This window comes from Alligator sinensis, unplaced genomic scaffold (genome assembly GCF_000455745.1).
Source record: "Alligator sinensis unplaced genomic scaffold, ASM45574v1 scaffold400_1, whole genome shotgun sequence".
In the NCBI taxonomy this organism is placed as follows: Eukaryota; Metazoa; Chordata; order Crocodylia; family Alligatoridae; genus Alligator; species Alligator sinensis.
Genome location: NW_005841897.1, coordinates 674,855 through 688,682, shown reverse-complemented (window position 1 = coordinate 688,682; position 13,828 = coordinate 674,855). Strand labels below are relative to the sequence as shown.

The window sequence follows — 13,828 nt, the reverse complement described above, 5'->3', positions numbered from 1 at the left end:
CAGAGATTGTGCCCCGGCCGCCCCCCCCCTGCCACTGCTGCTGCCACCAGCACCCAGCAGCAGCTGAGCACACCGCCCCGGCCCACCCCATGCCTGCTTTGGACTTGCCCAGGCCGGAACGGACCAGCTGGGACCCACAGCCAAGGCCCTGGCTTACCCCATGCCTTTTCCAAACTGGCCCATCCATGATGAGCAGCGATGGCAGCTGGGCAGAAGCTGCTGCTGGGTGCAAGGGAAAAGCAGCCACCTCCCCTTGCCTCTGCCTAGCCCCTCTTACTGTGGCTGCCTAGAGCTACCCCTGGGCAGCCCTGCAGCTCCTCTCTACTGCCATCGCTTGCCCGCTGAGTGACCCAGAGGCTACACTGGTGGTGGTGGTGACGGCAGTGGAAGGGAGCCTTGGGGCAGCCCAGGCACAGGTTCTGGGCAGTTGCAGCAAGAAGGTCCCAGCAGCGGTAAGGAGGAGGTGCCTGGTTTTCCCTCTCACCCAGCAGCAGCTTCTGCCTGGCCACCACTGCTGCCACCACCTATTGTGAGCGGGCTGGTCTGGAGTGGACACAGGGTGGCCTGGGGCCAGGGCTGTGGGCACAGATTCTGGCTGGTCTGGCTGCTCCTTTCTGGTCGGGGCAGGTCCAGAGCAGGCGTGGGGTGGGCCAGACGAGGGCCGGGACTGCATGTGGGTTCCTACCAGTTTCCATGCGGTTGGGGTCAGCAGCAGCAGCTAGAAGGAGCTACCGCCACCTGGGTTGCTTAGAAATGGAGTCCAATCGCAGTCACCCCAGCCCTGGATACCTGGAGGCAGTGGGAGGTGCCATGGGCCAGACAGTGCCTGGGCCAGGTGGGACCAAGGGACCCACCATAGGCCAGACAAAGTCCTCTGCAGATCATATTTTGCCCCACCCCTGTTTTATAGTTACTGATTTAAAGTTTGTATCTGCCACCTGCACAGGAGGGAACTCTTTTATGTCTTCTGTTACAGAAACACAGGCCTCTACCCCATGAACTGTAGAAGAAGATTTTTACTATGACTTGTTCCTTTCTTGGACTAGCCATTTCGTCTACGTTGTCATGGACATAATTAACAAAATATTGTCCTGAACTATTCTACAGGCTTTAGTTTGTTTAAGGCTACAGTGATTTTTGAGGGTATAATTTAAATCACATCTGTACTGCAAGGTTAAACCAAAATGGAAAGCAGACTTTAATCTGCATTTCTGTAAAAGTGATTTCTATACTAGAATAGTAAAGAGAGGCTGGGAAAACAGATGACTGTACAGGCCGTCCTCAACTTACAATGTTTTGAGTTATGTTTATAAATTGACACCATGTTTCAACTTTGACGTTGGTTTTGACTTTACAACTCTTGATCTGATTTAATGCCATGCCAGTGAACAAGTTCACTGTCACCCATCTCCCTGGAGAACATCTGTCCAAACTTCCTTGGACACTTTCTTTAAGAAAGCAGACGATACTCTAGAAAAACCTGCAGCCGAGACTCCTGAGAAGACTCCAGCCAAGAACTCTTCAAGAAGTTCAGCAAAGACACCGGAAAGAAGTCCATCCAAATCAATATGATTGCTATTTATATAATATAATATGCTATTTATATAATTAATATAAATACATTAATGTAGCTTTATTACTCATCTATAATTGAATGAGTACAAAATTCTGGGGTATTTTTGGTGAAAATAGGGTATCGGGCCTTGGTTCAGGAACCAATCCCCCATTTATAACACTGTTTCTTATGAGAAAATTGGTTCTGAGTTGCAACGTTTCGACTTAAGATGCGGTTTTCAGGAACCAGTTTTGTCGTAAGTCCGAGGACTGCCTGTATTCACCTTCCTCCAAAGAGGTGAAGTGCTGCTCATTTCCCTTCAGTAGCTTCTGTTTTTGTTCGTACTGTACATGCTGAGTTTTGAAGGGATTTAATTTGGAAACACGGCAAGTGATCCTGATGAGGCTAATTCAGTACCCTTTTGATGGAGTTGCGGTGATATTTATTCACGGCATAAAGGGACTTGGACCAGAATAACAAGTCTAACACAGCAAAGGTTCTGTGGAGCAGTATCAGGGTGCAGTTCAGTCTATTACTACTTCCGTTTAAATTGCTTTATCTCTGGGTAAATGTCCAGTTATGCACCTTCCATGGGAAAAGGCCAGTGTGTAACTTATTTTTTTTTTTCCCCCCCACCACAGATGGTTTTTTGGGAAGATCCCTAGAGCAAAGGCTGAGGAGATGTTAGGTAAACAGAGACATGATGGTGCCTTTCTCATCAGGGAGAGCGAGAGCGCTCCTGGGGACTTCTCGCTCTCAGTCAAGTGAGTAATGCCCTGAAGCAACCAGCGTGCTAAGAGGTCATCCCATGCTCATTTGGGTTCTGTCCCTGTCTTTCACAACTGTCCCTTTCTCTTGAATGCCCAACAACTCTGTTCTTTCATTTAACATGCATCTGCATCACTAATAATAAGAAAACGTACGTGCTGTGGCCTATCAGGTGTTACATTATTGAGTTGATGTTTCACTAAAACTGAGTTGGTGACAACAAGCTTAGTGAGTTCACACTAAACTGGGCATGTATTGGATTGGACTACCATGACAGGAGTCGTAAGTAGCCATTCCGTCCTTCCTTCCTTGTTGGCCAGGCCTAAACTCCATTCTAGAAATGGATCTGGTTTTGCTGGGAGTTATTACTTAATATTGTAATTACAGTAATACCTGGAGTTGCTGTCTTAACAAACAGCAATTGTTGTTACCGGGTGGTGGTTGATATTTGATAATTAATAAAGTCCCACACCAGCTGCATAAGCCCCAGGACAGCACTGTAAAACTATCTGACAGTTTGACTTGCCTGTGTATGGTTTATGTGCTTAAAAGATCTCCCTTCCTTCTTGCAGTTAACTTCCTTCTTTCTCTCCACCTACTGGCAGGCTCCCTTTATCCAGCAGTTTTGAGCAATACCTTTTTTAGAACCTAAGCATCACGTCCTGTTTATCCACCTGAGGTTGCTGGAGAGAGTTGAATTTTCCATGCCTGTATATTTGGTTTTTGGCACAATCTGATGGATTAGCAAAGAACAAGGGTTATATGAATGACCAGAAACAAAAGAAAAAGGGGAAGCTTATTTCTTTACAAACTACTACATGTTTGTTTTAAATGCTGGGGTCTACTAACCCATTGCTGCCTGCCTGATAGCTCAATGTGGCCACCTCCTGGTAATTTTCTCAGATTTGTGATTTTGTTTTTCTTTCACATTTTTTAAGTTCTTTCAAAAGGGAAAAAGCTTTCAGGTTATCCAGTAAGTGGGTTTATTAACCTCTTCTGCAGCATCTGAAATAGAAAGAAACTTTCTCAGGCTGAGGAAAGAATCGAAGCATTAAGCATACATGTTTGATACTTGCTTTTTGGAATACTAGTGTACTAGCTGGTAATGATAAACTCTGCTAATACCAAATAGCCGTTAGTTCATCTTTTCAATATTTAGGATTATAGAGGCAAACCATTGTAATGCTGTCTCTATGTACCACTCTGCAGTAGCCCATTCATGTCTCCACTTCCATTAGAACAAAATGGCTGCAAAAAGGAACTGTTTTCATTAAAAGCGAAAACTATTTGGCCTCTTCACATGTTGAATAAAGTGCTTAAAATGGGGCAAAAGTTGCAGTTGTGTAGGGGCAATAGTACCGTAACTCTGCATTTTCAAATTTCATTGAATTGCGTAGCCATTTTTTGGACAGATCTTACTGGAGTGCTCGCCTCGTGATAAATTTGAGTTGCGGATTTTGAAGTTTTATGTTCCAAAGGGAGAGGAGGCATAAAGCACCGTGGTGTATCAGGGTATCAGTTTTAGCTCCACCTTAACAAAGATTTTTTGTGAGGTTTCCATCCAGAACGCTGTGGCAGAATGGCTTTGCTACCCAGTAGTTGGGACATCAAACCTATCGAGACAGCATTAGCAGTTGCTTTGCTCTTAGTCGAGAGTAATTCAGCTAGAAACAGGCACCTCCAGAAAACACACTGTAGCTCTTGAGTCCTCACTTCAAAAGAAATTGGCTACCCACCACAGATCATTAAAGTGCCCTGGTGCACCACATGGGGTCCTGGCCTACACCCTCTCCCAAACACCCCACCTGTTCTTCCCAAATACACACGTGCCAAGGCATGCCTATTCACATCCCAGCCCTCTTGCCGTATGGAATGGCAGCATAGGAAAGCTGAAATTTAGTATTAGAGTCCATTTGTACTGAGCAGCATATCTTTGGAATATATGATCAAATTACCCCATATTTTGAACATAAATGTCTAAAATTCTAAGAAGTTTGAGACCAGGCTTGACAAGCTTGTTTTTCTTTCAAAACGTACCTCGGACATAGACCTTATCTACAGTCCATTCTTACCTGCACAGTGTATGTTCCTAGTTGCTTTCCCCCAACTTTTAGCCTTTATAGGTGGCAGTGGGTTACTTTATATACTCTTCAGTATAAGGATCTTGCAGTCATTAACAAAGGAACTATCCTCCTTATGCTTGGAATTATCTTTCTGTGTTTCTTTTTTTTCATTTCTGTCAGCCTAGGAAGGGAAACACAATGTGATCGTGTATGCTCATTCTTTTTTCTCCCCCTCCAGGTTTGGAAATGATGTGCAGCATTTCAAGGTGCTTAGAGATGGGGCTGGCAAGTATTTCCTCTGGGTGGTGAAGTTCAATTCTCTGAACGAGCTGGTAGACTATCACAGATCCACCTCTGTCTCCAGAAATCAGCAGATATTCCTCAGAGACATTGAGCAGGTGCCACAGGTAAGGTGGAAGGATAAGAGCATTACCCTCACAACCTCAACGGGAGATGTCAGGAGCCTAGAGTAGGAAGGGCTGCTGGGCCTCTCAACTTGTTCTACAGGGAGAAAAAGATTAGCTACTTCATTATATGGTTCTGACACTTGGATCCTGCAGACAGTCCCTGTAAGGAGAAATAGATTCTGTTCCTGTGCCCCTCTTTTTTTGGAAGAGCTTTCTGTCACTGGTAAGCACCTGTGTGTCCCTATGACTTCCTGATATCACAGTCCATTTTTAAGGTTGACCCCAGATGATCTCTGTCTAAAGCTTTCTGGTAAGCTCCATGAATAAAACATGGCCTTAATCGTGTCTTTAACCAATGAACCCCAACATCCAGCTTGGGGGGCAGCATGCTGCCCACAAGATCCTCTAATATTGTTCACAGCCAAGGAAAATCCAAAGTCCAAAACTGAAGCTGACAAGGAAAGTGTAATGTTGCCCACAGCACTGCCTGTTGGTCAGTGAAAGTTGGGGACCCCTGAAATAGGCCTTTCCTTCTCTACATTTGTTTCAAGGAGACTTCTTTACTGATTTCCTATATTTTTAGGCAGAATTTGGTTCTCAGTTGTACACTGCCTCCCTTTCTTCTCAAGGCATGTAGCTGAGGGACTGGATGGTTAAAAATAATGGTGCATGAAGTTTGTCTGGGTTGTTGGTTTGAATCCATCCCATGTTGATAGCGACTGAAAGTTACTGCTTAATGGCTCTTGGGTGAGGTGTACACTACAATATTTGAAAAACAAATTAAAATAATCAGATCAGGTAATTTATTTGGCATTTTTGCCTTGTTAGAAAGATAATCTTTCTGTTAGATATAGTTTCTTCAGCCCTGACAACATAGATGGTGGTGAGAGCTTATGCTACACTACTGATTTGCCTCTGCTATACTTACCAATGGCTAACAGGACACCAGTCTTTCAGGGCTGCCAGGCAAGTACTAAATTAGCAGAGAAATTTAAAAGAAATACAACTGAAAATTTAACCTTCCTAGTGTCTTAGTTTTACTGTAGAATATACTTTGTTTCCACAAATACAGTAGGCAAAACTGTCCAACTGGATTTTTTTTTAATATTCTGTACAACAGAACTTCACAATGAATTGAACTATAGTTAGAAAACTTCAAAGAAATATTTTAAAACCTCAGTAAGGTCCTAGTGCATCCCTCTTTAGAGGAAACCGTAGCTTCATGGCAATGGCTGAGCTCATCAATATTGATCAGCTTTGCAAACTCTGAGGATGACTTTACACATGCTCCAGGGTGGGGGTGAGGTGCTTTAGTTAGAGTGGCTCTCAGGAGGCACCCTAATTAAAGCGCTGGCAGTGTCTTGAGTATTCGGTGTTCCACACTTCAAAATGGCAGAGGGGTCACTAATTAAAGCTCGTCAAACAGGCTTTAGTTTAAATGGCAGCAGGAGCGCTTTTTAAGTGTGGGGACACTGAATACATGTGATGCTGAGACAGCTGGAGTGTGCTAATTAGCCAGGGGTGCTAGTTAGCATGTGTCATTAGCAGCTGGAGCATGCTAATTAGCGCATGTCGGAGCAGGCATCCGACACGTGTATATGTGCCCTGAGATGCAACCTGAGGGAGAAGAGAGGCAAAGCTTTGGGACACAAAGGAGAAGAACCAAAGGAACACTGATGCAGAAGTGAAAGTGTACATGTTGGGGCTCCAGTAGCCCTTAAAGTATGGCCGCCTGATAAATATATGAACCCAGTGGGACTTTTAGAATAAAGACACCCAAGATCTTTCTTATAGCTGTTTTAATCTGCTCTGTTTGACCATTTTCAAAGTCCGTCTATATTCTAAATTGACCAGCTGAAGATGGTGATGATGCACAGAGAACTGAAACAGCCCAACTATTTGCTAGCAGACCCTGAACTCTGATGCAGGGCTGATACCTAGTCTGTAACGCTGGGGTTGTCAGGGAACTTGTGTGCTTTTTTTTTTTTTTTTTACCCTCACCTTTGTTTTTTTTTTTCCATGCAGCAACCTACATACGTTCAGGCCCTTTTCGATTTTGACCCCCAGGAGGAAGGCGAGCTGGGCTTCCGCCGCGGAGACTTTATCCAGGTCCTTGACAACTCTGATCCCAACTGGTGGAAGGGAGCATGCCACGGACAGACGGGCATGTTTCCGCGCAACTACGTGACCCCAGTGAACCGGAACATCTAGAGATAAATATTAGAGATTATTTAAAGAAATCGGAGAAACAGTAAATACACATACAGAATCTAACTGCAGCCGGTGATCTAGTGTCACAGGACGGTAAAGCTGAGTCACCTAGTACCATGAGGTGATCCTCCTTCACTCAGTATGGAACTTTGGGGGTGGGAGGGAGAGCAACTTACACGCCAAAACTTATCTTTAAATTAAAAAAAAAAAAATTAACAGATTTTTCTCGGCTGCTCCTGGGTTTACCCCCTTTTCACTCTTCCTTTTCCCCTATCCTCTGTCCATCAGTGCATGAAGTTTTAATGCCATGTAAAGTCCTAGCCATGCTGATAAAGGAAAAGGGAGAAACTCTGCTGGTATTTTCTCTCTGCACACAGTCTTCATTTGACCTGGAGGGAGAAGAGAGAAGAGCCAAATCCACTGTCCTGCCTTTAAAAAAACAAAAACAAAAACACAACAACAACAAATCAGCCAGTCTCTGCTTTTTTTGCCTTCAACATTCAGCTCCTTCAGTCTGGGGAAGGCTAAGTGTTTTCTTTTTTTTCCCCCTCTCTCTTTAGACCCTCTTCCCTCTGAAGCTGAGCAGCTTCAGAGCAGAGTGGAGGAGACGAGGTTTCTTTTAAAGTTGCGGAGCTGCTTTTGAGAAACTTCAAACTACAACTGAAGTCTGTTCTCTCATGTGGTGACAGCTTTTTTGGTTTTTTCTTAAAGGTGTATTATCGAGCACATTCTGTAACTGTTTTCCATAGTGCCTTTTCCCTTATTTTCTTAAGTTAAAAGGACAGTCCAGAACTTTTCAGAGAAGTTTTTTTTGTTCCTGCTTCTGTGTAAATAATTATTTTTAGGGGGAAGGGAGTGAAGGGATGGGTAGTTTATATCAATGAATATAAAAACATCCACAGACAAGGATGGAGCTTTAATTTTAATGTCTTATCATGTGACTTTCCTTATTCCAAGGGAAAATACAAGGCAGACAGTGTTGTAGGAAGCAGCCTAGGCTGCTCAGGGTGAGGAGTTGCAGCCAAGAGCCTCAGGAGATGGGGGGAGGCAATCGTTCCATTATGGTTGATGGGAATGAGCAAAAAATATTTTGGGGCAGAGATGAGGAAAGTAGCACCAGATTACTATTATGGAAGAGACTAGTCCTGAGATATCCTATGAAATGTACATTCCTTTCGACAGGAAGCTTTATAATGCAAAGAAACCTCAAGAACTAGCGCTTGAAAACACTTTTAAGCTTTTAGTGAATGTTCATACGTGAATCATGTAATCAGTCTGGCTCCTTTTTTGGGCTAGGTAGGAAATATTTGCAGTCATGTCTTGCACTTGAAAGAGGAAGTTTGCATTGCTGTTCTCCTGTTTCTCTCTACCCCTTCTTCCTCATGCCAGTGTTAAACTGTTTTAAGAAGCCAATTCTGTCGTCTTCACTCCCATTTCACAGCAGGCTGTGCAGTGACAGTGTCCCTTCTTCTCCACCATGATGGCATTTTGTTGAGGCCATTTGCTCCTCTGCCAGAGCAGTTTGATTTGGACAAAAAGGAGAGGAATCAAACTCTGGAGCTTTTTGTGCCAATCTTCAGTTACGCTGTTCCTTTTTGGTGGCCATGCGACTGAACCCCTTTACCCCAACAACGAACCCAAAAACTGCAACGGAGATCTCCCACCTTGCTCAAGTGGAGAAGTTCCTTTGTTGGCGGGTGCCTTTTTGTACTAAGTGTTACAAACATTTTCTTCCTGAGATGGACTCTGCCTTACACTTTAATTCTCCAGCAGATGAAAGAGAGAACTACCCTGTAGAGTATTAATTTCTCCCCAGTCCTTGCTAGCTGTCATTCACTTTTTCCTCCTTTCTAAAGTGATTGGAAAAGGAATCTATGGCATTCTACACCTGGACCATTTGATTGTTTCCTTATTTTGGAATTGGTGTATATCATGCAGCCTTGCAGACATATGTCTTGTGTGTGTATATATATTAAAAAAGAATCAGTGTTTAAATAAAAGGCCTATGTACTTAATCCTTTAACTCTGCAGCAGCATTTGGTAGATAGTAATTAACTGTGAATAATAAATATACAGTGAATTCTTCACTTGAGCATCTGTCTGTTATTTCTGTTTAAATAAGTGCTACATTAGCTGGTCAAACTACTGTATAAAGTGCTGACTCAGTGGAGAAGACAGATTTATTTCAGTAGCCAAACTGGCTTGAAACACCTGGAGTCCCAGGAAATGAGGGCAAGTCCCAGGAAAGTTGACTGAATCTTTCCTTCTTTCAAGCATGAGAAATAGAGAAGCATGATTTGGTGTGCACAGCCCTCTTAACCAAGTACATGCATTTTCCAGGACTGTTCAAAGCAGCTTGTGTGTCAGTCAGCCTTTCATGATCATGCCCTAAATCCCATTATGGAATTTGTGACTATCTGTACAAAGCAGTGTGATTGAGAAGCAGCTGCACAGTTGACATTTGATGCAAAACAGACTTTCAAGAAATATTTCTACTGTTAAATTAATAGCACTTATTTGCATCCCCAGACAATACATTCTGATTGTTGTCAGAAGACCAACACACACCTGCTGCCCTATGGATTACATTCAGTTGTGGGCCAGGACATGGCAGGGGGAAGTAAGGGAAAGCTTAAGGAAAAAGATCCTGTCTGCTGCTTGTGAGCACTGAAAATCAAATGTCAACCGTTTGAGTAGTTGGATGGTGCTTAAATGGTTTTCAATGCATGCTACACCACACCTTTTTCTTTTGTCAAACATTTCTCTTAACTTTTCCAGGTAGGTTTGAACTAGTGATGAGTTATGGAAGATGTATAGGATACGCCAAAGCTTCTGATGACTCCACCATAGTTCTGTCCCACTGAAGCGCAGTGGGGAGGGAGGGTGAAAACTTACATCTGAGTTGCATCAAAACAGCAGCCTTATTTCTAATAGATTATCAATGAGCTTTTCCCTTGCTTTGCCCTGCCATGTCCTGGCCCTCAACTGAATGTAATCCATAGGGCAGCAGGTGTGTGTTGGTCTTCTGACAACAATCAGAATGTATTGTCTGGGGATGCAAATAAGTGCTATTAATGTAACAGTAGAAATATTCCTTGAAAGTGTGTTTTGCATCAAATGTCAACTGTGCAGCTGCTTCTCAATCGCATTGCTTTGTACAGATTAGTCACAAATTCCATAATGGGATTTAGGGCATGATCATGAAAGGCTGACTGACACACAAGCTGCTTTGAACAGTCCTGGAAAATGCATGTACTTGGTTAAGAATTCTGTCAGCACGTCTGCCCTGGAGCCTTATAGTTATATCTGTGGCTGTATTTAAGTTATCCATTGGAAATTTCTTCATTGGTTTTTTTTTTTTTTTTCTCTGCACCATCTGTGCTGGCCAGTATTAAAACAAACTTGCAGTGATTTGTCTTGTGGGTTTACTTGGGCTCTTCATAATGCTATAACTGGGATTATGTTGCTTTAATCTCTGAATGGTCTTGATGTCTTGATTTTTGTATTGGAGGTTTCTCTTAACTACTTTATTGTTTGTAGAGGAAAAGACATTTGTTGCCTGTGTTTTAATACCTTAGTAGTTGAAGAGATTATCAGTCAAAACTAAGAAGCAGATTACTTAGAAGGTCCAATTTCTGTGGTCATAAGGATCATCACACGTACACAAATACTCTTCTTCTGTCAATGCAAGTGTCACTTCAGGATAGGTATCACCCCCCACCCCAATCCCCTGAGAATGAAATTTTTACTCGTCTGATTGTTACCTTACCTGATTTTTGGCAAAGGAACAGCATTCAAAAGGAAGATGACAGACCTTTTCAGTGCTGTTTATCTGCCAACATGTACTTAAATGGATTGTTAATGGTCTTTTATCTCCACTGCCACCACAGCAACCAAGCAGAGCTTGAGGTACTGGGGCTTCATGTAAATATTGGTTAAACAGGAGTGTAGGCACCGAATGAAGGTACATAATAGTGTGTGTATTAAAAATGCAGCTGATGGCTGTTTAAAATGAGAAATATTTACTTTTTTGGGGCTCCTTGAAGTAACCCCCAGCTTGTGCATGAAACCATTATCTTTAGAATTCATGTTTCAAACGGAAAATCAGTGCCAGGCACCAGAGTCTTAACTTCAACATTTCATTTCATATTTTTTAATAGGAATGTAACAAACAGCTCTAATGAGTTGGATATTTCAGGAGGTAAATGACAGATGTAGCTGAACAGTCACTGCCAAACCAGCATGAATAGTCAATGATTCACTAGCCTAAGTAGTACACCATGTTAAATTCTTAGTGTGAACAGGTGTTCATGATCAGCAGGATCTGAATGTACATCACAAGAGGAGAGAGACTTATATGCAGCACTAGCATTCAACAGTTCTTGTGCGTCTCAGTCTGTAGCTCTGCTATGGACTCCTACATGGCACTGGACAAAGTTATTTTAACTGTCTGCTTGCATTTCTCCATCTCAAAGGCTTTGGTGAGAAATATTTTAATATTTGCAAATGTTGCCAATGTAGTTCCTTTGTCACACTGGTCTTTTAACACAAGACTTGGCTAATCTACTCGTCACCTGGACTAGCTCACATTAGCCAAGATTCCTGCCTTTCTAAAAAAGGGGAAAATGCACTTTCGGGCTTCTGTTAATATATTCCCAAGTTTCTATGCTCTGAGGTTCATGTGATGATCTTTGTGGGCGTGCTATGTTCTAAATAAGCCCAAAGCCAGTGAATCCCAGGTTTATGAATTGGAGGTTTTGCAGTATTATAAAATGACTACCCTTCAGATTGGCTGATTGAAAGTGCACTGCCAATATCACTGATGGCTGAAATCAGTCTGTGGTCTAAAACACAACCCCAGGCCTTACAGAGTAACCACTCCCTCTTTTGTGGTGATGAGCATTGAAGATGTGGTAGGTTACAGCCATAGCTCATTCCAACAGTCACCTTCAATGCAGAGCTGTGTGGGTGTAGGTGTCAGTTCCCTTTTACAAGCTGCAGAACCCAAGATGCAGTGTGGGATGTGGGCTTTTTCTCTCCCCTGTCCTCCACTTTATACATACATGCTCTTCTATGGCAGCTTGGAGGTAACTAAAATATTGACAAAAGATGTCTGGTATTCAGGATTGCCCTGGGGTCTCCAGGAATCGGAGAGAAATTTCCAGGAGACTGCTGAGAGTCACCTGGGAGACGAATGATGGGGCATTCATTAAAAAGAATATTAGATGTTGAATCTGATTTATACAGTTGTCCAGTGGGTTTTAAAAATTTAATAGTAATGTGCTTTTGCCTTCCTGATGTGAAGTCACTAATGTCATCACATCATGTGATGAAACCTCCCGGAATAGATTCAAACAGCAACCTTGCTGATATTGAAGCCTGTGGTGAAGGGGGATGGAGTGATGCTTGCAGTGAATGTGACCTCAGTGTCCTGGCAGGTGAGGTTTTTTGGGTAAATGTATCTTTTATTAGACCAACTAAATAGCTGGAAAAATTGTTCTTTACAAATGTTTGGGTACAAACACCCTTTAGGCACAGGGAGAGTTTGTTGTCGCTTTGGCTTTGCTTCCACCCAGGAGAGTACCCAGTATGCAAAATGCAGGTCTCTGAAAATGCAAATACATAGGATCAGAGGCCCTGGGAGAGCCTAGGTGTGAGATGGGATGCGGAGAATGGAGCTGGTAATATGTCTGTATTTTTACCCCTTTCTTCTTCCTACCTATCTCACACCCGTGGGACAGAGTGGTGTTAGTCGTAGGATGTTCATGCTGCAGTGCTACCGTTCCCCTTTCAAACCTTTCTAGTAGAAACCCCGAACCCACTGATCTTGAATCCATGTCACAGCTCCACTCGCTTCCTCCTCAGGCGCGTGGGGGAGGTACACCCGTGCAGGGTGATGCTGGCACCTCTGGTGCGAGCAGCAAGGGAGAGCTTGTTCGAAATGACTTTGCCGGGGGCCGCTGGCTCTGGAAGACTGTTTTCCGTTCCGCGCTCTGCTGACTGGGGCCGGGAGGAGGTTGCACAGTGTCTGACCCAGCGGTTCTCAACCTCGCTAGACTGGACTTTATGACCCGTGCATGGCCCCTCCTTCCAAAAACGAATGTGTATATTCCAATGGGTGTACTTGGTAGCTACTCAACACAGCTCACAAAGACACACTCATGGACCGAGAGGGGCAGACATCCATCTTCAGCTCCCTCTGTGGAAAAATGAAGTTTATTTCTGATCTATGGGGACTTACCATCTTGCACCATCTACACTTTTCCCAGAGCCTGATGAAGGGACTTTGATCCTCGAAAGCTTGCAGAAAAGGACAATTTTCTTGCCGTTTTCCAGTTGGTCTAATAAAAGGTATTACTTTGGAACCAAGAGTTCTAGTTTTTGTATATATTGCAATGGGTCCCTCCTGGTGGAGGGGCAGGGACAAGCCTGCGTCAGCCTTTTACCTGTTTAGCTTAGCTGCCTTTCTCCTGGTGGCACTCTAGGACTGCCCTCTAGCCCCGGTGGAGAATCGCTGGTTTCAGTACAGCGCTAGGGGGGCCCTTGCTTGTGGGGACCAGGTCTCCATGTCTGTCCCTAGTGCTCCGCTCAGGCCTGGGCTCCCTGCATCCTCCCCCCTCCCGGCCCCGCAAATTGTCCTCAGAGCCTGCTCCGCGGCGCCTGAGCTGGGGGCTGTGCAGGCTCCTGGTACCCAGGTGCAGGCCAGGGCCCAGCTGGGAGCTCTGGGGCAGCATCTTGGCTGATGGCCGAGGCCCCTGCTCCAGGGGTTACCCCCCCCACTCCATGAGTCCCTCTTAAGAGAGGATGCGGGACTACGTTTCCCA

The 13,828-nt window shown here is 43.9% G+C and overlaps 1 protein-coding gene across 2 annotated transcripts in view; it reads left to right on the top strand.

Annotated features, from left to right (window-relative positions):
• The window catches only part of GRB2 (growth factor receptor bound protein 2), a 69,937-nt gene extending 60,846 nt beyond the window's left edge, over window positions 1–9,091 (top strand). For both annotated transcript variants that reach the window (XM_006018264.3, XM_025197440.1), the window contains 3 exons: window positions 2,197–2,319; window positions 4,625–4,793; window positions 6,819–9,091. In XM_006018264.3, the coding sequence (XP_006018326.1) occupies window positions 2,197–2,319; window positions 4,625–4,793; window positions 6,819–7,004 (478 nt within the window). In that variant the 3' untranslated portion in view covers window positions 7,005–9,091. The remainder of the gene's footprint in view (window positions 1–2,196; window positions 2,320–4,624; window positions 4,794–6,818) is intronic.
• Window positions 9,092–13,828: the final 4,737 nt, after the last annotated feature.